Raw genomic sequence first — 27,007 nt, forward strand, 5'->3', positions numbered from 1 at the left:
TGTAATAGATTCAGACAAGTCAATATGGGATGAAACAACCATATTAACATATAATCATTAAGTTTATCAACAGTGGTCAGTATTTGTAAAGAGAGGATAACCCTGCACTTTGATTGGATATTAATTTTCATGAGGTAAATTCCTTTCTTCTGCCTCGCGAGCGTACCTGCTGCGAAGCGTGTGTTTGGGAGTTGACTTACTGATCTGGTTCTCGTAGAGGACAGATGTGGTCTGTGACTTGTCCGCTCCATGTGGGGGAGTTCAGCGTTTCTTGGGTAAGCCTTTACTTCCTTGTGGACTAGCTGTTTGCTAGTAATGTTGAAGTAACTTTAATTCATTTCAAATGTGCAGGTGTTTTCCCTGCTGAGGTCTACTGGCCAAGTTTTATTGTCGATGGGATAATTTTTCAATTACCTCCATCCTAATTGTGATGAGGAAAGTGTCTTTTCTAACCTTTTATATAAACTGTGGAGCTAACCTACCTTATGACACTGCCTCCATAATTCTGTTTCACCTTTTTAACTGAGAAGTATGTGACTTTATTATTTTGTTTATGAGGTTCTGAATGTTTCAATCTTTTAAAATGTATTTTCTCTTTAATAGGTACAGTGATTTGCTCTCCATTTTAAGGTAGGGCTATTAACACCAAGATGTCATTCGCTACTCATGTGGCTGTAAAGCACGCTGTACATTTGTTTAAACCCCGCCCCCATGGCACTACAGCCCTGAAGGGCCTTGGCCTACCAAGCAACCGCTGCTCAGCCTGAAGGCCTGCAGATTACGAGGTGTCGTGTGCTTAGCACGACGAATCCTCTCGGCCGTTATTCTTAGCTTTGTAGACCGGGGCCGCTATCTCACCGTCAGATAGCACCTCAATTCTAATCACGTAGGTTGAGTGGACCTCGAACCAGCCCTCAGAAACAAGTAAAAATCCCTGACCTGGCTGGGAATCGAACCCGGGCCCTCCAGGTAAGAGGCTGTACCTTTAATGTGAAAAAAATAAATTAATACTGGATTAAAGCCACTATATTTATTTAATGAAGCCGAGCTTTCAGCCAAATTGCACTGGCCTTCATCAGGGCATGGTAAGTTCTTCTTCCGACAGTGAGCAAAGAAATGCCAATGCAATTTGGCTGAAAGTTTGGCTTCATTAAATAAATATAGTGGCTGTAATCCAGTATTCATTTATTTATTTATGTTAATACAATGAGCCACAAAAACCTATGTTCATTGCGCTGTACTGTACATTTGTTTGGAAAAACTTAAATAACCTTTTTATTTTATGTCATTCAGTTCCTATGTTCAGTAAATGTTGTTTGATTGTTTTGTTTTGAATTTTTGAACCATATTTTTATACAATAAACAGGACTCTTAGGAATATTGTTTTTCTTTCTAAAGTTTTGGCCACGAAAATCTTCATTCCGCTGCCTCGTAGGGTTCCCGCCATTTCCTGCTTCCTGACCCTAGATGTCGTTATTTTCTATCCTCATTTAAATTGAATGTTATGATGTTTGAAAATTTCTAAGTTTTTTCACATTGTCTTTCATTTCTTATTTTGTGTAATGGACTTAATCAACCATTACAATATTTATTGATGATAGCCACTTAATGTCTCTATGCCAGGAAAAAACACACAAAATGATATATTTTCCTTGCAAACTTTTGTATTGTTACAGCCCTGTGGAAAAAAAGAAAAAGAAAAAACAAAAGAGAGAGGAAATTGTAATCGAGCCCAATTACTTTTTTTCTCGTCCTTTTACCATCGCTGTTCTGTGTGGTATCTTATCTTGTGTACCAGGATCATTTGGACTCTGGAAATGTCTCAAGTATTGGATGCCACTGCTGGGATTGAAGCTCTTCTTTGGAGACGAGGTGCAGTAAGGAAAAGGATCAGACCAGACACTTTGTCTTTTGTCATAGCCTGAAGAGTTTGTGATAACACTATATAACCACTGATCAATTTTTCACTGGAAATTAGCATAACCCTGAAAGGATTCCAGGAATTCTGCAGCAGCTTCATAAAGGAAGTCAAATTGAACCTGCAAAAAACAAATTCAAGTTATATTATAGTCTAAGAAAAAGGAATACAAGATTATTATGCCAACAATTACGAGGTATATTTTGTTAAGTCAGGACCATTATTTTATAATTCCATAGTTAACGCCAGTATTTTCCCAAGAAATTTTCATCAGCTGGGTGGCAGGAATGAGTAGCCAGGTGGGGAATTTTACGTAAAAAATGAATATTATAAAATTTCAATTTATTCCCCTTAGGGCATTAATAGTAATATCAGACAGGTTAGTGCTATTACCACGAATAAGAAATAACAGAGTATTTTGAACTTTTAATATCTTACTGCTCATTCATAATCATGTTCACCACTTACACATGACTCTACATGATAGTCAAGCTAAACATTTGAAGTCTGATGTAACAGATGCAGTTATGCTGACAATAACTAAGATTTATCATTTAAATAAACAGTTTTACAGTATTTAAATTTTAATTTGGACCACCCAATGACTAAAATATGTATTACCGAATTTACGCGAATAATACCTGCACATAAAAAAATTAAAAAAATTGAGCCATGAAATTGGGATGCAGTTTTTTGCGTCAAAGTTGGAATTTCTTTTTTTCAAAATAAGCCTACCTAAAGTTAGGGTGCGGGGATTATTCGCGTAAATATGGTAATATTATGTACCTACCGGGCGGCCTGTAGAAACGGCTGGGCGGTGCACCCATTAAAAAGGTCCAAGGGAGAACAAGGAACGCACACTCCCGCTACCTCCTGGCATCCTTTGCGAACAAGCAGGCGTCAGTTGCATCTGTGTAGCTAACCTGTACACTGAACTGTGCAACTTTAACATGTTCAAGATTATTGGATTGCCCAGCGCATGTGAGATACGGTCTGTAATACGTTTTTTGAGTGCAAGAAACGTGGCGGCTGCAGACATTTATCTTCAGCCTTGTGAGGTGTATGGTGATAATGCAATGAGCGAAGGTCAAGTGCGGAAATGGGAAAGAGAGTTCAAAAGTGGGCGTGAAAATGTTCATGATAAAGAACACTCAGGTCGACCATCTGTGATCACAGAAGACTTGGTGGCTGCAATTGACATGAAAATTCATGAGGACAGAAGATTCACGATAACCACGTGTGGTTCAGAACAAAAAACGTGGCATGCTGACAAAGGGAATTTGCTCCTTCATGACAACGCAAGGCCTCACACTGCTGTCCAGACTCAGAAACTGATTGACACTTTCAGGTGGGAAGTTTTAGATCACTCACAGTATAGCCCTGACCTTGCTCCGAGTGATTTCCACCTGTTTTGGCAGCTGAAAGTCATCTTGGCGAGAAGTGCTTCAACGATGATGAAGAAGTGAAAACGGCCGTAAACGTTTGGCTGTCAGAGCAGGTGGCATACTTCTTAGAAGAGGGATTTCAAAACTTAGTTTTAAGGTATGGAAAGTGCCTAAATAAACAAGGCACCTATGCAGGAAAAACATGTATAAAACCTAAAAATAAATGTGGTTTGAAAATAAAAGATTTGGTTATTTTTATTAAAAAATGGCCCTTAATTAAAAAATTAAAATTTCTTGGTCTTTGGCAAAAATATTAAAATATTAATGAAAATATTAAATCTAATGAAACCCTTCATGAAACAAAACATACACTACGTGATCAAAATTATCCAGACATCTACCTGAAATTGCACTTAGACTTTACCCATGTCACTTTCCCTATTATTGGATATTAATATGGGGTGGGACCGCCCTTCACATTTATAACAGCTTTTGACTCTGCTAGGGACAATTTCACTGAGGTGTTTGAATGTCTGTGGAGGAATGGCAGCCCATTCTTCCTCAAGAGCTGAAACCAGGGAAGGTAGTGATGTTAGGGTCTGGAGCGAAGTTAACATTCTAACTCATTCCAAAGGAGTTCCGTTGAGTTCAAGTCGGCACTCTGAGCAGGCCAGTCCGTTTCAGGAATGTTATTTGTGCACAAACCATTGCCCCACAGATGCATCTTTATGAGAGGGCGCATTGTTATGCTGATACCAACAATCGCTGAACTGGTCCTCTACTGTATGCAGTACACAAGAGTTTAAAATGTGTTCATATTCTTCCGCATTTAGAGTTTTCTTGAATGCAATAAGGGGACCACAATAAACACCCCCATACCATAACACCACCTCCTCCGTACCTCACTGCTGACATTACACATGATTGCAGCTAATGTTCTCCAGGCATTCGCCAAACCCAAACCCTCCCATCTGATTGCCACAGGGTATAGTGAGCTTCATCAGTCCGAATCACTCATTTCCAGTCATCCACCATCTAGTGGCGACACTCTTAGAGACCCTCAAACGTCGCTTAGCACTGACTGCAGAAATGTTTGGTTTATGAGCAGCAATTCGACCATTGTACCCAATTATTTTTAACTCCTGACGCACAGTCATTGTGCTGGCTGGACTGCTGGTAGCACTTTGAAAATTGTGGCAGGATTAGGGAAACCAATGGAAATTCTTATTTAATTGTTTTAAAAACTATTTATGGTGTTGTATAAGATATTATCTTATTTGGACTTTTGAACTTAGAAACATTCCGTTTTTGGATTTTTTTTTTGTAACTAACTTGTGTAACAGCGTGTACCTACACGAGCCGTTTTAGAGGCTTATTTCCTGTTTCATAAAAGACTTTTCTGGATCAGCAAGAAAAAAGAGACTTCTGATTGGTGAAAATAAGATAAAATATAATTGGTGAATGTGAAAGTCAAGGGTACATTCCGTATCCTGATTGGTTACTTTGGTGGTTGCACCATTTCCAGTTTCTGGATCTTACCCGCTCCTTTATGGGAGTGAGGTACTCTCTGATTCTTTGATTTTTGACCATCCTAGAGAGTGAACGCGGTCCTGCATCAGTCCCGTCATGGGATACCTGTCTCGGGGTAAGCACTATTTCTTCTTCTCTTTCAGAACTTCATTTAAATGTAATTATTTCTTTTCTTTGCACAGAAGTTTATCCTCGAGATCCACATTCACCACTAAAATTGTCAAAATGACTTAACTTTTGAGTTAAGATCATGTAACTTACATTTTGTTTTGGAGGCATTTCCCTTTTCTTTTTTAACCTTGCAACTAACATGTAATTTAACTTTTCCTTGGGTTGCCTCCCGTAGTTCTGCATCTCTTAACACATGCACCTAAAAGCTATGCTCTTTACTGGAAGCATTTTAGGTACTGATGCAAGTTTTCTGTGCCTCTGTGTTAGGATTTTATTTCTTTCTTCTTTCCTAATTTGTGTAGATTGGGACTAGCCCTCATTTAAATCATCATGTATAGGTGGTGTTTAAAATTTCTTAGGCACATTGCATAAATCTGCAGGCGCAATTAACACTTACATTTACTATAACAAAATCTTTGAGTTTTTGTTTGTCTTTTTTATTATTTTGTTTTGTATACTTTAAATAAATGAAATCAAGGGTAATTACACTCTACATTTTTTCTTTCACAATGGATACCTTCCATTTACCTCATAGAGTCCATGCCACTTTCCACATCCATTTTGTAGTTCTCATGTTTCCCAACCTGTTGTTTACGTTTCATAGTACACTGCTTCGGTTGAACCTTAAGTTTGTTTTACTGTTTTTACTGTGATCGTAAATTCATAAATTTATTATTATTAATATTTCATTTACATAATCAGTTCAATGGTTACATTGGTAGCAGAGCTTGGTTGGTTTCCGTGGATTTTACCTTGTTCAATTTTGATTTTATTTTATGGTTTTAACGATTCTAAATTGTTTTAACGTCCAATTCACCACCGCTACAGAAATCACGAGTGATTCCTTCTACTGATTACTTGCGATTTTTTACAACTACTCTCCGCAATGCTCGATGGTCCCTGACCCTCATTAAATGAGGTCTAGCTGGTCTTGGCTTAACCGTGGTTGTTCCTTCGTGTTTCTACTTCACAGTCACATCATCCACAGTTGACTTGGGCAGCTTTGCAAGTGTTCAAATGTCCCTGATGGATTTGTTTCTCAGCTGACATCGTGCTGGAGATGATCAGTCTTTGATTCTACATGTTCTAGATGGACATGTTGCCTGTTGTTTCCATTCATTTCCCTGAATTATTATTTCCCAGTGAATTATGTCAAAATTTTGACATTAAAAAATAGTGAAAAGAACTCTATAGGCTCGGTCCACATGTCAAAATATGAATGTAAAACAGGTCCTTAATTAATATTATATATTAGAATAATAGTTGAAGGTCCTGGGTCCAAGTTACTAACGTCAGTCCTTTTATCAGCTGTTTCGTTCTCTGGGGCATTTCAGTCTCTCTTGCACTGAGAAGATGCACTGCTTGAATTTCTGTCTTTGGACTCTTCACATGAAAAATCACTTTCATCTACATCCGTAGAGTCCAAAAGTGAAGCAATCTATTGCTCACTGACTCTCTTCTTACTAACCATGTTGCAAAAAATAGCTATATAAATCACAAAAAGCCAGTTTTAAAACTCGCAACGCACACTTGACTGAACATGATAGCTTCCCTCAGCTTGTAAAAGGCTAGCAGTGATATAATGCAACTCTATTCAAGGATTCCCCTTTCAACCAGACCTGTAAGTGTCATTTACTGCCATCTGTTGAGTTTTTTAATATTACATCTGCCGGTGACGCTGGATCTCAGATCATTTAACATATTAAATTCCGATCGCAGGTAACCTGTTATGGGATTTAAGATATTAAATTCTGCCCTCTAAAAGTTAAGTGAAACAATGTATTGACTCACACGAGCACTCGTAATGGTAGAAAAGGCGAACTGCTAATGTAATCGATCGGATATGGCATCATGCCGGCACATCATAAGAAACTTTTAGTGTGTCCTTTGTGTTTGGAAAAGTGGGGAAAACAATGAAAATTAATTACAAATGCACCAACAATAAGATTCAGTAACAATGTTGCCAACTTAGCAGATTTTCCGCTAGATTTGGCAGAATTAGAAGGCTGTCGACGGAGAAATATATCATTTAGCAGACAGCAGATATTTTGGTGGAATTCTAGATTTATTATAGCAGAATTTAACGTGGTTTTTTTTTTAAATGTGTACTCCAGTCTCTCTCTGAGCTATTCCGTATTTCTTGTTCTTGTCAGGAGTCAAGAGCTAGCAGTCACATGAGGAAAACATATTATTTGGATGTGATGTTATGAGATCATGGTATAAAATTTGTAATGCGTGGGGAAAGGGTACTTATCTCTTAGTTGATGAATGACGACAGATAATGAAACTGTGAGAGAGTAACATTTATATTTATGCTATGGCCTGTTTTGTGTGTGGCCCTTGAGGTAGGGGATTCATCTAGTTTGCACCCGGCAGTAAAACGCCTACAAGTTTTAGCTCGCCGGCTCGCAGGCAGGGGGTTAATCCCAGTGAAACTAACAGAGCAGGTGAGTGCAGACATTTACTTTTTATTATTATTATTATTATTATTATTATTATTATTATTATTATTATTATTATTATTATTATTATTATTATTATTATTATTATTATTATTATTATTGCCCATTATTTGAGATCGGATTTATTGGCGGAATTTTAGTGGAATTTTAGTAGTATTTAGCGGATCTTGAAAATATAAGTTGGCAACACTGTTCAGTAATGAACCAGGTTCCAATCGGCAATCAGGATGTTTTCAACATTGAGTTGCTTGGCTGAAGGTCTAGAACTGTGGACTTTTTCTTCAAATGGTGCTCTCAATCCGGTCTTAAGCCACATGCAGATTTAGCAATACCACCTTGCAGTACCTGACAAGTTTGCCCTTTGAAGTAAACCAATATTTCTGATGTCATCATTTGTAGAGTTGAGTACCTTGGATGTGATGAACTTCTTTCTGCTCTGGCACACTGTCCGTGCAGCATGGGGCACATCACAAACTTGTTCCAACTTCATTTTCTCCACCAGGAAGGACAGAGCTACAAACAGTCCACATGCTGTCACTCCATCGCTGAAACAATACATGTATGAACATACAGGGAAAGACCTGCCAGAAAATATTTCGACCTTAATCTCGTAGGAAGAAGACCACAGGGAAGACCAAGAAAACGTTGGATAGAGACTGTAAGATCAGATGTGGAGGAGAGAGGATACGAATGGGAGGATGTACTGGATCAGAAGATGTATGAAGACAGAAGGAGATGCCGAGCGCTTGTACACCACACCCGGGAAACTGGAGTTGGGAAATGATGATGATGATGATGATGAACATACAGTAGACTGTCTCATACACATCACTTAGGGAATCAGGTCATAACTGGTACAAACAAACAGGTTGGATAATCCAGGGAACAAATAAACACCTTCACACAGAAAGACATGTTTTAGAATAATGATAGGTTTTTGATGTAGTTTTTACCATGAATTATTCCATTTTAGGTACTTCATTAAAATAGAAGGAGATGTTTCGTTCTGGAAAGAACATCATCAGATTCTGTCAACTCACACTCAGATATTTAGAAATGTATAAACATTTCACTAGCTATGCTAGAGTGGAGAGGTAAGTTTTAGATTTCAAGTTTTTAAGAATTTAAACCTAAACCTAGTCTCAGAAAAGTACTCAATGGAAATATCCCCTGAGAAAACTAAGATAATGGGTTTCTGTGGCAAGGAACCAGTAAGAAGCAAGATCTGCTTAAATAACAACATTTTGGAAAAAGTAAATGATTTTAAATACCTCAGCTACAAACTGCCTTTCTTTGAAGAACTGGACATACCCGAGAAAATCTCCAAATTCACCAGATGTTTGGGAATCATCAATAAAGTTTTTAGACCATCATTAGTTCAAAAACACACCCATACAAGAGTCTACAAAACCTTGGCAAGACCTGTACTTTGCTATGGAAGTGAAGCGTGGACCCTGAGGAAATGCGATGAGAGAGGAATAACAACAGCTGAAATGAAATACATGCAGCAAACAGCAGGAGTCACTAAGTGGGAACTGATCTTAAAACTAGACCTGTATTGGAATACATCTATGAATACCAGAGAAATTGGCTAGAACACTTGAACAAGATGGACAGAAGCAGGATCCCTAAAGCAGTCGTAAACTACAGTCCCGGTGGGAAGAGATCTCTCGGACGCCCCAGGAAGAGACGGCGTGAAAATGCAAATCTTTTGTATAGACCGTAACGTTTCTTCTATAGGACTAATACACGAAAGGATGATGATGAAGTATTTAAACAGAAAAAAAAAACATAAATGCTTATACATTTCTAAATATTTGAGTGTGAATTGACAGAATCTGATGATGTTCTTTCAGGAACGAAACATCTCATTCTGTATTAAGTTGTTTCTTTTTCAAGTATAATTCAGACAGTTTATAGATTTACTTATTCAAATATTAGTTTCAACAGACTGAAGAGCCTAACATTTATAAATTAAATGAGTCAAAAAAAAAAAAGGCTTAAAATATTACCAAAAAAAAAATCACTCCTTCAATTTGGATCAGCATCTGAGAGTTCTTAGCACTAAAACCTAGGGCTCCATATTAAATTCTTTAAATATGATAGAAATACAAAAGTGTGTCAGAAATAAACAAGAGACTTGTATAAATGAAGGCAACGGCTGTAGCCGTGCTGAAACACTGGATCCCGTGATGATCTCCAAAGTTAAGCAACATTGGGCGTGGTCAAGTTTTGGACGGGTCGCCACGCACTGTTGGTGGGAGGTAAGGGAATGGAGGAGCAGAAAGGAACTGGACACCCTACCGTACGTAAACTCCGGCTCTGCCTTCGGGCAGAATGCACACTTACCTCACCTTGTATAAATGAAAAAACTTTCTTCCTTGAGCACTCTGCGATTAATTAATTAATTGTACAGCTCCACCCCTTAACTTAGTTTGTAAGATTAATCTATTGAGTCTGCATTTATGTAAGTGAACTTAGCATGATATTTATGTTGTATTTATACGCTGAAGATGACTTTCAATAAAAATGAAATGACGTATGGCTTTTAGTTCTGGGAGTGTCCGAGGACCTGTTCGACTTGCCAGGTGCAGGTCTTCTGATTTGACGCCAGTAGACGACCTGCGCGTCGTGACAAGGATGAAATTATGATGAAGACAACACATACACCCAGCCCCCCTGCCAGCGAAATTAACCAATGATGGTTAAAATTCCTGATCCTGCCGGGAATCAAACCCAGAACCCCTGTGACCAAAGGCCAGCATAGAGCAGGATACTTTCAATAAAGTTGAAACTCAAGTACCTGAAATGGAATTATTCATGGTAAAAACTACATCAACAACCAATCATTATGAGTAAATACTACAGAATTTCTACTACAACCATTAAATACTGTTTTAGAATAACTACAAACAAAATTTGTGGGTTGGAACTTTAATAATGGCAACTCAGTGTGGATGCAAAAGAAATGGAATTAATTATTGTCTTCTTTCTTTCTTAATCTGTTTACCCTCCAGGGTTGGTTTTTCCCCTCTGACTCAGCAAGGGAACCCACCTCTACCGCTTCAAGGACAATGTCCTGGCACATGGGACTTTGGGTTGGGGATATACAACTGGGGAGGAGGACCAGAACCCTGCCCAGGCAGCCTCACCTGCTATGCTGAACAGATGCCTTGTCTGGGGGATAGTAAGATTGGAAGGAATAGACAAGGATGAGGGAAGGAAGCAGCTGTGGTCTTAAGTTAGGTACCATCCAGGCACTGGACTGGAGGAAAAGTGGGAAACCACAGAAAACCACTTCGAGGATGACTGAGGTGGGAATCGAACCCCTCTCTACTCAGTTGACCTCCTGAAGCAGAGTGGACCCCGTTACAGCCCTCGTACCACTTTTCAAATTTCGTGGCAGAGCTGGGAATCGAACCCAGGCCTCCAGGGGTGGGAGCTAATTACGCTAATCACTACACTACAGAGGTGGACATTAATTTTTGTACTTCTAGGAAATGTTACTCTGTGTATAACCTACCTCACTGTAAATGGAATCGCCCACCAATTGAAACATGACAATGCTGTAGTGAGAAGTCAGTCTTGTGTGAGATGCCGCACTAACCTGTTGCATATTGAAAGAGGAACAGCCATGTTGGCTGAAAATTCATTGTTCCCATGGCCGTACAGCAAGAAAATGTCATGAAGGTCATCATGAAGCAAGTGGTGAAATGGCGTTTCCATACAGAACCAGGATTTAAGGATTTAAGTGCCAATCTGATGAGTAGCATCGTTATGGGTCACCATACAAAACAAAAGTTTGTCACACACCTACGAACGTGAATGTGGATTAGAGCTATCAATGAGCGTCATGAAAGCAGAGCGGACATGGCTCGGCCGGTACACCCTAGTGTCAGTGAAGACCAAGTGCAGGCTCTTGCCGCGTTGTTAGACACAGATCAATGACAGGCAGTTTTCGACTCAAGTCACGAGATGGGATCATCGCATATGACTGTGCTGCGTATTCTAAAGAAGCACCTGATAATGCGGAAAATTGCAAAATTGCAAAATTGTAAATCGGTGGGTTCCCCCATGAGTTACGGAAGCATAAGTATGGTTACAGTATACCACTGCTCAAACTCACTTGGAGCGCTATGGTCATGAAGAAGAGGATTCCCTATGCCGTATTGTTGTGCTCCAGATGTGGTCCACATTGTACGAACCAGGATTTAAGTGCCAATCTGATGAGTAGCATCGTTATGGGTCACCACACAAAACAAAAGTTTGTCACACACCTACGAACGTGAAAGTTATACTGAAGTGATTCTTTTCTACAACTGCAATGGTGTAATTCTTACACATGCCATACCGCAAGGAAAGACTGTTAATGCACAGTATTTCTGAAATTTTGTGGAACATCACCTTCAGGTTTGCGGACAGTGGAGTTCGAACTCACTATCTCTCAGATGCAAGCTCACAGCTGTATCCCCCTAATTGCACAGCCAACTCACCCGGTAGGTTGCTGAAGTTGGGGAGAGCTTTTCTATCCACCATATACACCAGACTTAAGTCCGTGTGAGTATGACTATCCAAAAGATGAAGAATTCACTGTGTTGCAAAGAAAGCAGCAACAATTTCTGCAGGACCTTCCTATCGTGTGCAAGATAATGCGTGGGCATGTGTGGCACACCCAATAGTTGATTTATAGTAGCTGATGTTTTGCTTTGCCGGCCCCGTGGTGTAGGGGTAGCATGCCTGCCTCTTACCCGCAGGCCCCGGGTTCGATTCCCGGCCAGGTCAGGGATTTTTACCTGGACCTGAGGGCTGGTTCGAGGTCCACTCAGCCTACGTGATTAGAATTGAGGAGCTATCTGACGGTGAGATGGCGGCCCCGGTCTAGAATGCCAAGAATAACGGCCGAGAGGATTCGTCGTGCTGACCACACGACACCTCGTAATCTGCAGGTCTTCGGGCTGAGCAGCGGTCGCTTGGTAGGCCAAGGCCCTTTAAGGGCTGTAGTGCCAGGGGGTTTGGTTTGATGTTTTGCTTTACATTGCTCCGACATGGATAGGTCTTACGGCAATGATGGAATAGGAAAAGCTTAGGAGTGGCAAGGAACCAGCCATGGCCTTAATTAATGTACAGCTCCAGCATTCGCCTGGTGTGAAAATGGGAAACCACAGTAAACCACCTTCAGGGCTGCGGACAGTGGAGTTCGAACTCTCTATCTCCCAGATGCAAGCTCACAGCTGCGCACCCCTAATTGCACGGCCAACTCACCTGGTAGGTCGCTGAGGTTTGGGAGTGCTTTTCCGTCCACCATACTCACCAGACTTAGGTCCGTGTGATTATGACTTTATCCCAAAGATGAAGAAATCACTTTGTGTCCCAGACTGTTCCTGAGATTCTACTGGTGGTAGATCGCTCCATCAGAGATATCAACAGAGCAGGCATTGCTGTAGATATTCTACAACCCTCCACATTGCTGGGAACAAGTTGTCGACAATGAAGGACTGTAAATGTTTCACCAGGTATCACTTTTGTCTTAGTATCAAATAAATAGTTGCCACTATTAAAGTTCGAATGCATGTATTACATGATAATAAGATTATGTAGGTGCTTTGAAAAGTTCTCGGAATGTACTAGAATTAAGTATCTTAACCTCAGTGGAACTGCTTTTATTTTTTGACATAGTCCCCCTGTAGACTAATGCATTTGGTCCAGTGATGTTCCAATGCCTTGATTCCATCTCAAAAGTGAGATTCCTCCAGGCCTGCAAAATACCTCTCCAATTCGGCTGTCAGTTCTTCCCTTGTAGAAAATCTCCGTCCACCAAGGAAAATTTTCAGCTTCGGGAATAGATGAAAGTCTGATGGTGCCAAATCAGGTGCATAAGGTGGATATGGCAACAATTCGTACCCCAGTTCATGAAGTTTTGCCATGGCAATAACACTTGTGTGCAGCAGAGCGTTGTCCTGATGAAAGATGACCTTTTTCCTTGCCAAACCAGGCCTTGTTTCGTGTATCTTTTCCTGCAGTTGGTCTAGGAGATTTGCATAGTATTACTCTGTAATTGTTTGGCCAGTAGGAAGATAATCTATCAGCAGAATGCCTTTTGCATCCCAGAAAACTGAGGCCATGACCTTTCCGGCCGAACGCGCTGCCTTTGCTTTCTTTGGTGGTGGTGAATCAGCATGTCTTCACTGCTTTGACTGCTGTTTTGTCTCTGGGGTATAGTAGTGGACCCAGGTTTCATCTTTAGCCATAAACCGGCGCAAAAAATCTTGTTGGTTGCACTGAAAACGGGCCAGACTTTGTTCGGACATTTCCAATCTGGTGCGTTTATTGTCCAATGTCAAGAGCCGCGGCACCCATCTTGCGGATAATTTTTTCATACCCAATTCTTCGGTTAAAATATAATATACCCACTCAGAAGACATCCCTACAGCTTCAGCAATCTCCCGCACTTTCAGTCGATGATCCTCCATGACCATTTTATGCACTTTTGCGATAAATTCTGGGGTCGTAACACTTTTTGGCCGTCCACTACGCGGATCATCATCCAAGCTCTCCCGACCAAATTTAAACTCGCTGGTTCACTTGGCAACAGTTGAAAATGAAGGAGCAGAGTCCACCAGTGTGTTTGAAAGTCGGCATGAATTTTCTTTGCTTTCATACCTTTCTTTACAAAGTATTTAATCACTGCTCGAATCTCAGTTTTTTTCCATTGTCACAAATCACTACGCGGGAACAACAACAACAAAGAGTCGTCACTACCACACTTCTGCAGCTAGAGCACTGACGCACCACGTATTCACTCACAAAGGATGTGTGATTATTGTGCGGGAACCTTGTTGCTCTAGCACTGACATCTAGCGGTGATTCCGAGAACTTTTCAAACCGTCCTCGTAGAGTTACATACTTATGTACAAGAATGAGTGTCATGCTGTAACAAATTTAATTATGGACATGTTAACACGTAGGATGAGCCACGCATGTTCATCACTGACAAATCAACTGAATACCACAGAATGTTTTAATATTTACAAGCTGTAATATCTACTCACAAGCAAGTGACGAGGATGTGACCTCTACCCTTGTATACTCGCTCTATGTCTTCCCACAATTTGAGAAGAATTTTCGGGGAGGATGGCACTTCTTGGTCTCTGGGCCACCCTTTCAGCCACACCAACTCCAGTGTCGTCTGAGAGGAACAAACAAGTCTAATCTAACAAAAGCATGAATGTATGTAAAATACTAAATGTAACAATGTTACATAGAACCCAAAGAGTATATTAGAATGGTCTTAAGATTAAAGTCTAGAAGTTTTACAATGATTGACCAACTGAATCATGGAAGCAAAAAAGCAATGGGGATTAACACTTACTGTGAGAAAGGCATGTTTTATGGTGGTACAAGGGTATCCCAAAATTAAAGTCTCCTATTTTTTTTATAAATACAGAACTCTGTTTGTGTGGCTGTTTGTCACAATATTGTGAAGAGTGTTTCCCGCGCTAGCATATAAACATGTGCATGCTGCGCTGAGGCACTCAGTCTTGGCTTGGCAGCTGTTGAGAATGAAGCTCCCGTTGGATGTTACCGCCAAGTGCGAAGTGTGCGCAGTTATTTGGTTTTATAACACAAAAGGTACTAAACCGATTGAAATCCATCACCAATTGACGGAAGTGTATGGTGAGTCATGCATGGATGTCAAAAATATTTGTAAGTGGTGTAGAGAGTTTGCAGCCGGTCGGACTGAAATTCATGACAAACGAACAAAGGAGCGGGAGACTGTCAATTTCTGTCGAGACAGTCGTGAAGGTTGAGCAAATCATGCATGAAGATCGGCAGATCACCCTGGATGATCTCCACACTTTGGCTTCTGAGGATTCCCGAAGCGCTGCTCAAAGAATTTTAACGGAAAAGTTGAAATACCGGAAGCTGTGCGCAAGATGGGTGCCACACATGCTGAATGAAGACCATATGCGGCAACGAGTTGATTCTTCCTGTGCATTTCTTCAACGCTTTGCAGCCGAACAGGACAACTTTTTGGACTCAATTGTCATGGGTGACGAAACCTGGGCCAATGGCGGCATCCCTCTTCGCCAAAGCCGCGGAAATTCGAACAAACAGTCTGCCAGTAAAGTCATGACAACTACGTTTTGGGATCGAAAAGGGTTATTGTTGGTCGACTTTATGCCCGCTGGGACCACAATTAATGCTGACAGGTACTGTGAAACCCTGAAAAAGCTCAGTTGGGCAATTCAGAATCAGAGAAGAGGAATATTGAACAAGGGCGTAAACATTCTCCATGACAATGCTCGCCTGCATGTTGCCCGGCAAACCGTTGCTCTCCTGCAACAGTTTCAGTGGAACATCATCACCCACCCACCCTGTAGTCCCGACATGGCACCCAGTGACTATCACTTGTTTCCTAAGTTGAAAGAACATTTGGCTAGAAAGCGATTCAGCACCGACGACAAAGTGAAAGATGAGGTTCACAACTTCCTGAACAACATGGGGGCGAGCTGGTATGACATGGGCATACAAAAACTGTCACAGCGTCTACGAAAATGCATCGACCGAAATGGTAATTACGTAGAAAAATAGCTAAATGTTCAAGCTGTAAAATGATGTAAACCATTGTAGAAATAAACAGGTCTATGTATTCATAAAAAATAAGAGACTTAGGGCCGATTGCAGAAACGATGACTAGTTTTAAGCCTTAGGCATCGTCTACCTAAACAACGTCTAAATCATTCACGATCTTCCATTGCATAAACAATGTTCAGTCGATGTTTAACTAGACATCCCTTAAAGTTTCAATTTTGGTTTGAAAATGGAGACTGAAGTATCTTTCATGTAACTCTTTGCTTGTCGCAACCAATGAAATTCGTCGGTGCGCGCGCCAAACGCCAGTCAGCTGTTTGTCTTCCTACACATTACTCAAATATGGCTGAGCATGACTTGCCCACAGATAAGAGTATTGCTTTCGGTGCAAATTAAATCTCATAATATTATCGACACTAAAGCGACACGCCACCATACGGGGAAGTGTAGCTTTCATTATAATGTTGTTACAGTGAGTGTAATCTACTCATAAATACGGTAGCTTCGACGAAGGGAAGATGAAGCAATAGTAATGTGTAACCGAGTGTGTTGTATGGGCCATATAGATGTAGCTTGCATTCTGGAGATCGTAGATTCGAAACATATCATCGACAGCCGTGAAGATTGTTTTCCGTAGTTTTCCCATTTTTACACCAGGCAAATACTAGGGCTATTATGGCCACGGCTCTTCTTCCCCAGTCCTCTTTAAACGATAATCACCACCACTTGCCTTTTCCCATCTGATAGTTACCGAAAACCTATGCGATTATATATGTAAAAATCCCATACAACCTACTTTTTAGTTTTCACTATTATGTGTGTTTACTTGGCAGTAAATATAAGTGAATCTCTCCTGGTTGATGTATGTGACAGCCCTCAGACGATCGGGACACGTAATTGTGATATGTATGTAGTCGAAGTGACCTATAATTCCATGGAAATTACCCCATGTATATAATAAAATATATCGATTGCCAAGAATTGTATTCAAGTTGACAGTTACCGGCCTGTCACTTTGTCAGTCTCAAGAAACAAGTCTCTCGTAAAGCAGAACCTTATTTTTTTATTATCTCCCCGTGCATGTCAAACTAATTGCTGCGATTTAGCAGCGGGCGACCCACAGAGAGGCCGTCGGACTAACCTTTCTTCCCGGAATCGTCTCAACATGATAACAAATTGCATATTTCACGGTACATAACCTCTGATTGTGATTCACTCCTGTCATTTGAGGTTAAACAGTGCTCTCGGCAGTGTTTAAACATGACCAGTTGAACATCGGTTTTAGACAGTGTCTAAGTGATAAATAACGTCTCTGCAATGTGGCAGCCATACTTAGGCATTGTTTAACCGTAGACATCGTCTAAATGCCGTTTCTGCAATCGGCCCTTAATTTTTGGGATTACCTTCGTATTTCAAATGCAACACAAAGAGAGCTTGATTACATTGCAGAGAGTGACATGGGACAAGAATCTTGGAACAACTCTGAACTGTGACAGTGACTGTACTGAGGAATTACGGTCCAGGATTGGCCAAGCAAGAAATGTATTCTATATAATGAAAAGTGTGTTTTGCAGCACAGACCTTAGCTTACATCTAAAAATTAGACTTTTGAGATGCTGCATCTTCACCTTGTTCTATGGAGTTGAGACCTGGACCCTAAAGAAAGGGGAAATGGACAGATTAGAAACATTTGAGTTATGGACTTAGGGAATGATGACAACTTGGCAGGTTCGATCCTTGCACAGTCTGCTGGCATTTGAAGGTGCTCAAATACATCAGCCTCGTTTCGGTAGATTTAATGACACATGAAAGAACTCCTTCAGGAATAAATTCTGGCACCTTGGCATCTCTGAAAACTGTAAAAGTACAAGTCAATAACATTATTAGGGAATGATACAGCAGTTGAGCTGCACAGATAAGGTCACAAACAATGAGGTAATGAGGTAAATGGTAAAGAGAAAGGAAATATTAAATACTGTCAAAACCAGAAAGCTGCAGTATCTCGGTCATCGACTGCAGCTGGTCATTCAAGGGAAGATACAAAGCAAAAGAAGACAGAGAGGAAGACACAATTCTTGGATTGATAATCTGAAAACTTGGTTAAACTGTTCCACTATTGAGCTTTATTTGTGCTGCAACATCTAAAGCAAAAATCTCTGAGATGGTTAACCAACCTTCTGAGAGGAGACGGCAATTCAAGGAGAAGAAGAAGATCAAGTAAAAAAGGGAAAGGCTCTTAGCGTAACACTCCTGATGTTTTAGACCAATGCTTTTTGCACTAGCCAGACATGCATAAACCGATAAATAAAAGCTGTAAAGAAAGGAACGTTGAATACACAAAAACAAGATTTTCCTTTGAAATGTACCTTAATCAAATAGGTAACAACAATAACAACTGAGCTCAATAGCTTCAGTCACTTAAGTGTGGCCAGTATCAGTATTCAGGAGATAGTGGGTTCGAACCCCACTGTCGGCAGCCCTGAAGATGGCTTTTCGTGGTTTCCCATTTTCACACCAGGCAACTGCTGGGGCTGTACCTTACTTAAGGCCACGGTACGCTTCCTTCCCACCCTAGACCTATCCCTTCATCCCCATAAGACATATCTGTGCTGGTGCGACGTAAAACAACTTGTAAAAACAATGATAATAGCGGAAAGCAGGTGTGGAAACTTGCGACAGTGACTGTGGCTCAAAGTGCACACTAAAAACCGGACATTAACAGCTGTGAAGTAATACAATGTCAAATGTGAATAATATTTAATTATTTTAAGGAAAATTGAGCTCTGTAGCTGCAGTTGCTTAAGTGTGGCCAGTATTCGAGAGATAGTGGGTTCGAACCCACTGTCGGCAGCTCTGAAGATGATTTTCCATGGTTTGCCATTTTTGCACCAGGCAAATGCTGGGGCTGTACCTTAATTAAGGACACGGCCCTTCCTTTCCACTCCTAGCTCTTTCGTGTCCCATCATTGCCATAAGACCTATCTGTGTTGGTGCGACATAAAGCAAGTTGGAAAATTCTAAATTACCATGGAGGGAATTAGATATTTTTCACCAATAAAGCATGTCAAAAACATGGCGGGCAATAATTCCATCGTGGAGATTTACCTCCTGTATGCAGTTATCAGACTGTGCCTCATATACAGGCTTCCGATAAGCTCACCTGCATACACCCAGCGTCAGTGGGTAGGGTCTGACACATCTCACTCTGACGAGTCTAGTGTCAGACCTAAGACAAAATGCTGGTTAATAGAGCAAACACCTGAAAAGCCTTACATATGATATAAAGCAAGTTGTAAAGAAAACTTTAGTAAAAAATGGCAGTAAGAGGCAGTATTTGCTATATACTGTATATGTTTATAATATTTACAGACAGCAAAGTGCGTGTAAGTCTTTCTTCAGATTTCCAAAACAATAATGAAACATAAGTATGAGTGTAGAAGTGTTTGATGTGATGTTAGTGAAGTTCTTAATGAGTGAATATGTTAGTGTAGATCAGAGGTGCTCAGCTGGGTGACCATAGAGACTAGCCCAGTGCAGCCGGGCTGGTGTGACGTAAATGTAGGCAGCTTACGTAGCAAACATACGTTACAGTGAAGTGAGAGAGCAAACACACTTTGCAGGGAAAGGAACAGCGACGTTCAAGTGACAATACAAAGCTCTCCTCTACTACTCACCGAAGTGCTGATTGGGATACAGTATATAAAATAAAGTGCTATAATCAGAAAAAAAATACCTGACCTTTTCAAGATATTCCACATTGATTTATAATGCGTTTGATATAAACAGTCAGTTTTATTTTCTTATATTTATTCAGTCATTCAAAGAAAACTGACACATTATAATTTTTTTGTTACAATTTACAAAGGTTCAGGGTTTAAGCGTACAATCTATGATTTACAATTCCTTGGATGGACATGACAGTATTTCCATTTAAAAAAGTAAAATACCTGTTATTCATTAAGCAAAATGTAATATAATTACATAATTAAACAAGTTTACTGCTTGATGTTGCACAGCATTGTAGTGTTGTGTGAATTTCTCTGTTCACTGAATTTCTGAAAATAGTATTTAAAATTTAACAGGTGCCCCTCGCCTCTAAATGGTGAGAGGGGAGTTTCATCACGAATGAGGACATAGATATTTACTATCCAAGATTAAAGTACAACAACAATGTGAATATATCTACAAGACAGATGTACAGTATGCCTTCAAATAAATAACCTAACTGATGTTATTCCCAGTAAGCATGATTGGATTGTTGGTGAGTTTATCAGGTAATTTAAACCCAAACAACCACAGGCCACAGCATATCCACCTAAACTCCATGTTATATTAGAAATGCTTCTAAAGCACCATTTATAATCTATTAGTGAAAATTGTAATTCATTACGTACATTATAAAAGTATTTGTGTTTGTAGGCCTAACTCTTTATTGTATCCGGTAAATACGTAAACTGCAATGAATGTAAATAACTTTTTTCTTACACCGTAAATTGAAAATGACGTGGATTTCTGCCCTCTTTTTTTCAGGATTTTCTGCCTCCATTTCAAAATCGGGTATCGCCGCAGAGATCGAGAGTGACTGGAAGAACTTCGCCCAACTTTCACGGCCTGTGACATAGCCACAATGTCACTGTGGTTGAAGAGCACACGCTGTGCTCATCCCCTACCGCCCACCCGCTTACAGTGCTGGGCGTCTGCAGGACGGAATGCCCACCGTGAGCACCTCTGGTGTAGGTGGTATGTGTGACAATTATTATTTCTTGTCGGCCCATAAATAGTTTGCAATCCTCAATAAATCCTTTTTAAATAAAACAAATTATGTCTATACATTTAAACAGAAAAAAATAAAAATAAATAACAGAAAGTAACACGATGTGATTTCATGTTAATGTGCATGTGGACAGTGGCGGTGGGCTCACAGGAGCACAGAAGCATGTGAACACCCAGTTCTAATGCATATTCACACATTCACGGATAGTTCACAATATTTTCCTTTGTTTCGACCTGATTTCATCAATTGATCGAAAGCATTCAATTTATATCGAAGCTCCAATATACTTCGTTTCGATTGACAATGTAGGGAGCACATCGGAGATTGTGCTACAAGCCAGAAGACTATATGCATGTGCACGCAAATGACATCAGGGTTTATACACAGATATTCCCATAAGCGAGGGCTACGGTAAAGAATGTGCCTTTCCGTCTACAGCCAACCTCAAACCGAGATAGTATTACAGTTGACTACAATGGTCCACCACCTCCCCTGTTACTGTTGGTCACAGCTTACAGAAGTTACTATGGTATTACATCACCAGAAGATTTCGCTAGTAGGTAATTCTGAACAGGTGTTCATAATCGTGGGAAGAAGTTTGCTTTACATTGCGGGTGGAGAATCGTTTCAAGTGAAATTAATTTGAGTATCAGTAAATGTGGTACCGGTACACATTATTTTTATGCTTGTTGTCATACCTACGTGAACTTCGTGCTACGTAAAACCAAGAATATTGTTTGCATCCTTTAATATTCACTACAGTACAGCACTGTAGCAAAGTTACTGTCAATTTTTCTTTCTCGAAGCTGAGTAGCTTCGGCTAACAGTGGCCACTGCTTTACCGTGGCCTTTCAGATCTGCATTCGGGAGGCAGTGGGGTTGGTCCCACCGTCGACTGTCCTGAGAATGGTTTTTCATAGTTTTACATTCTCCTCATTAAGGCAAACGCCAAGACAGTTCCTTTTATAGGCAACGGCTGCTCCCCTCTCACCTTTTCCGCACTTCAAATCATTGCAACTCATTTACTGGCCTGAAAGAGGACGTCATCCTCTAGGAGGCCCACCATCAGGGTACAGAATGAAAACATTTTAGTATTAGTCACAATAATAATAATAATAATAATAATAATAATAATAATAATAATAATAATAATAATAATAATAATAAGAAGAAGAAGAAGAAGAAGAAGAAGAAGAAGAAGAAGAAGAAGAAGAATGTTATTGCTTTTATGTCCCTCTAACTACTTTTATGGTTTTCAGAGACACCGAGGTGCCTGGATTTAGTCCTGCAGAAAATCTTTTATGTGCCAGTAAATCTACCAACACTAGGCTGACATATTTGAACACCTTCAAATACCACCGGACTGAGCCAGGATCAAACCAACCAAACTGTGGTCAGAAGTCCAACACTTCAACCGCCTGAGCCACTCAGGCTGGCAGTTGTAAGTTTAGTTTTGTTGTACACTCACAGATTAGTCTTGCATAAAATGGATCCTCCGTTATAGGGGTTCTACCATATTATGAGTGGAGAAGCAAACCGTACAAGGAACTTCAAGTGAAATGATTTAAGTTATTTTGTACTGATTTGCAATCTACTTTGGCGTGAGGAAAAATGATGTTGTTAACCCTGCCAAAAATTTTGTCACGAACTGCCACTACATGTGGATCTACATAATATGGTATTTATATAATTGTGGTCTGCTTGCTGTCATTTCTTGATGGATGCAGTACTTTTGCATCCATCTCTTGGCACAGGCCAGAGCTTCCACCGAAGTCCCAGCCAACATCCATGGCTGTGACAATATGGAAGTTGCTGGGGTATGGGTGGTGCTGAGTAATGACATTCAGAGCACGACTAGTGCATCTGAGTGTTATGAAAGGTGCTGCTCGTAGGGTCAGTCGTGCTGCAATAGTACTTTCTGACCCAGTGAGGAAAGCAATGGCAAACTACCTCACTCCTCATCTTGCCTAGTACGCCTCATTTTGGTGCTGCCATTGGTTTTTGGAGTTTCCTTATAACCGCATAACCTTTGGTGGTGCTATTTGAGGATCCAACCAGACTATGGGCTGATGACCTGACAGACAGACAGACAGACAGACAGACAGACAATTGTGGTATGTGCATAGTTGTCACTGTACATACCTAATCTCTAATTACAAAAAAAATAGAATGTATGTGCCTGAATGAATTTTATGTAAATATGGCTGCATATTGTAAATTGTTACAGTATGAAATGGTGTATGGTTTTTAGTGCCGGGAGTGGGGAGTGTCCGAGGAGATGTTTGGCTCACCTGGTGCACGTCTTTCGATTTCACGCCTGTAGGTGACCTGCGCGTCATGATGAGGATGCAATGATGATGAAGACTACACGTACACCCAGCCCCCGTGCCAGAGAAATTAACCAATGATGGTTAAAATTCCCGACCCTGCCGGGAATCGAACACGGAACCCCTGTGACCAAAGGCCAGCACGCTAACCATTTAGCCATGGAGCCGGACATTGTTACAGTAATTTCTCATGTCTAGACTTTAATTTTCAGAAAATAACATGTACAACATATATAGTTGTCATTTTTCATGGCTTATGACTAATAAAATGTTATAATCCCAGATCAGTCCGACTCGTTGGCTGATTGGTCAGCATACTGGCTTTCGGTTCAGAAGGTCCCGGGTTCGATTCCCGGCCGAGTAGGGGATTTTAACCTTCGTTGGTTAATTCCAATGGCCCGGCGGCTGGGTGTTTGTGCTGTCCCAAACATTCCTGAAACTCACACACCACACATAACACTGTCCTCCACCACAATAACATGCAGTTACCTACACATGCCGCCCACCCTCATCGGAGGGTCTGCCTTACAAGGGCTCCACTCAGCTACAAGATCACAGTTTCAGGCGTTATATCATTGCAGCCAACAGGAGCAGATATCAGCTGTAATTAATTATAAGTGTGAGCCACTGGATAGCTTTGGTGGCACTGTCTATCTGAAAGCTGTGCATTTTCAAGAGAGTTTCCACTATTATCTTTGTAACCTTTTAGCCTCGATGCAGAGAAGCCTTGAAGTAGTAGTGCACTCTGCACTCGCATCTATAAATACTACTAGAAATCAACTGGTGACATTAACAGCACTTTACAGTAATAAACTCGGTATGTTGTTCTTGAAATCAACAGGAAATTCAGAGAACTTGATAACACAAAACCATAACAACATAAAACTGAGAAAAGAAATGTACAGTGTTTACATATACAATATGTCCCACCCAAACCATGGTTCCAGGGGTTGTGGAGTTGGTAACAGTTCATTCAAAGTAAATATAGCAATCTGAGCACTGCAGGTGGAGCAGCTGAGAAATAAAGAAAAGGCAGTCATGCTGTGGCTAGATGCTTTCACTGCAAGTGGGATTAATGCCCCTATAATTAGTATTACTAGAGGATGGTTCTCAGTTGTACTTTCTATTAGAACCAAACCCTGGGACTAATGTTTTTGTCAAGTATGTCTTTTCTTAATGCAGGAATTCATTCTGGAGCGAGGAATGGAACTTTTTTTTTTGTTTTTGCTAGTTGCTTTACGTCACACCAACACAGATGTCTTATGGCGACGATGGGACAGGAAAGGGCTAGGAGTGGAAAGGAAGTGGCCGTGGCCTTAATTAAGGTACAGCCTGGTGTGAAAATGGGAAACCACAGAAAACCATTTTTCAGGGCTGCCAACAGTGGGGTTCGAACCTACTATCTCCCGAATACTCGATACTGGCTGCACTTAAGCGACTGGAGCTATTGAGCTCGGTATGAATGGAACAGGCTAGAAACTCATTTGACTGAAGTGAGTGTAACACTTAAAACCCATTTTTCTATCTTATCATGAGTGTTCATTTAGAACAACATTCTAGGGAGCAGCGAAGGGGGACTGACAATGATGATGTGATGAAATCCATAGTTCTAGCAAGTATTTCCAATGCGGAAACCAAAGTGGTAAAGTCCAGTCCTTCCTCATTTTAGCCCCCAAAAAATGTGACGCTAAAAAGTAGTCTTTTAAAATACATTTCTCAGATTTTTACTATTTTAATGTAGCAACCTTGCAACATGCAAGGCATACGGCCATAAAACTGGCTAATCCACAAAGATACTGACACCAGATTGGTAGAAAAACCAAGAAAGAAGAAAATGACATATGCAACAGCGACCTGGACACTGGTGAAAATACACAAGAGTAAAATCAGTCCAATGAGATGAAATTTTTAAGAAGTATCATGAGAAATGCAAAGATTTTTTTATTTTTTTATTTACAATCTGCTGTAGGTCTTGTAGCAACGATGGGATAGGGAAGGGCTAGGAGTGGGAAGGAAGCGGCGATGACCTTTATTAAGGTACAGCTCCAGCATTTGCCTGGTGTAAAAATGGAAAACATGGAAAACCATCTTCAGGGCTGCCAACAGTGGGGTTCGAACCCACTATCTCCCGAATGCAAGCTCACAGCTGCGCACTCCTAAATGCACAGCCAACTTGCTTGGTGGAAATACAAGAAAGGAACAGGGTAAACTATGAGGATGTTGGGAAGGAAACTGGAGTAAAAAAGCTTTCAGACAAATTGGAGAGATATATAGTGTAATGGTTCGGATATGTTTAAAACATGGAAGAGGGAAAGATAATGAAGGAGGCCAAGACTGAAAGAGGAAGAAAAAGTAGACACAAACTATGGTGGTTGTTCTCAACCAAGAACAGGGTAATAAGAAGGAACCTGGATTAGAACACAATTGCATTGTTAGCTGGATAGAGGAAGAATGGAATGGTAGATGATGTTGTACTATATAGAGTAGTAAAAAGTTAATAACAATGTTATTTGATTTACGTTCCACTACCTACTTTTACGGTTTTCTGAGACGCCGAGGTGCCAGAATTTAGTCCTGCAGGAGTTCTTTCATGTGCCAGTAAATCTACCGACACAAGGCTGACGTATTTGAACACCTTCAAATACCACCGGACTGAGGCAGGATCGAACCTGCCAAGTTGGGGTCAGAAGGCCAGAGCCTCAACTGGCTGAGGCACACAGCCCGGCAGTAAAAAGTTACTGGACTGTTAGCGACTACAAAAAGACCTCTACAGTATTGTGAGATGGACAGCAAACAAGGGTATGATAATGAAAAGTAAATTTATGATGATAAGAACTCACCTTTGTTATACCAATTGTGAACTCAAGGGTGTGCCACTTGTTATCTTCATCCATCTCTCTCACCAAGTTCACCTCCATGCCAGCATTAGGGGTCAGGATAGACTCTGAAGTAGGCCAAACAGCAAATTCTACCTACAGACACAAAATACACTTTAGTACTAAGTTAGCTTTAGACTGGCAAAAGAGATCTCAATAGTAAATAATGCCATACAATATGCATGAGCAGACAACCATCCACCTAGCACAACCATAAACTGGGCACATAAAGCAGTTTTTTTTAATTAGCAATAGGGTGTGTAACAGTAAGTTACGGCCAAACTTTGACCACACATTCCTTGCGTGTAGAAGAAGAAAGTATGTTACATGGCCATGGGTCCGGAAATGCTTTTTTTCCATGTTAGATCTCATTTTCTACAACTCTACAAAGTACATTAACCCTTTCACTCCAGTTGGCTGCTCTAGCAGTCGAGAGGGAGCTGTGCCGTGCACCCGGTGGACTGTTGTAGAAGTAGTGCTGGAGTTGTGCCTCATAGCCCATTGACAGCTGTAGAAGTCATATGTCTTTCAACAGGTTTCCGTTTCGCTACGATAGACTGCTAGGGAAGTTTGGCCTTGGAGGTCTCTCGTGACTTACTTGGGAGTCTATAGTTATGGCTATGATCACCAGATCCATTTAGCCACAAAGCCGGACTTAAATTTACTAAACCTTAGGCTACCATCTCCACTGATCAGGTGTTGAGTATTGACAGTAGCAAAGGCCAGGGCAGTCAGTAGCTTGTGTAGTAGCCTTCACAACACAGCAGGCTTCTCCGTTGGCTACTGGCTGCAGCTCAAAACGCCCAGGGCTTGACATTCACTAACCAACCATCGAAAAGGGGCAACCTACGTCTAGTGGTAGCCCACGTCTTGATTCCAGCATACGCCACTGATAAATCGCTACCATCAGTATTAACAGAGGAGAAACAGTGAAGTTATACCTTTTGTGTATAAGCTTACGTGGCACATCAC

At 40.7% G+C, this 27,007-nt stretch overlaps 1 protein-coding gene across 5 annotated transcripts in view; it reads right to left on the reverse strand.

The window, feature by feature from the left end:
• Positions 1-1,015: 1,015 nt before the first annotated feature.
• Positions 1,016-27,007, reverse strand: part of LOC136882342 (receptor-type tyrosine-protein phosphatase kappa) — a 90,507-nt gene continuing 64,515 nt past the window's right edge. For 2 of the 5 annotated variants that reach the window (XM_067154934.2, XM_067154933.2), the window contains exons 13-16: positions 26,000-26,131; positions 14,516-14,652; positions 7,876-8,011; positions 1,021-2,039 (exon numbers count right to left, since the gene is read on the reverse strand). In XM_067154934.2, the coding sequence (XP_067011035.2) occupies positions 1,965-2,039; positions 7,876-8,011; positions 14,516-14,652; positions 26,000-26,131 (480 nt within the window). In that variant the 3' untranslated portion in view covers positions 1,021-1,964. Of the gene's footprint in view, positions 2,040-7,875; positions 8,012-14,515; positions 14,653-17,639; positions 17,715-25,999; positions 26,132-27,007 lie in introns of those variants that run through there. The other 3 variants (XM_068229520.1, XR_010861147.2, XM_068229521.1) reach the window with 3 other exon arrangements.

Source organism: Anabrus simplex, chromosome 10, assembly GCF_040414725.1.
Source record: "Anabrus simplex isolate iqAnaSimp1 chromosome 10, ASM4041472v1, whole genome shotgun sequence".
Lineage (NCBI taxonomy): Eukaryota > Metazoa > Arthropoda > Insecta > Orthoptera > Tettigoniidae > Anabrus > Anabrus simplex.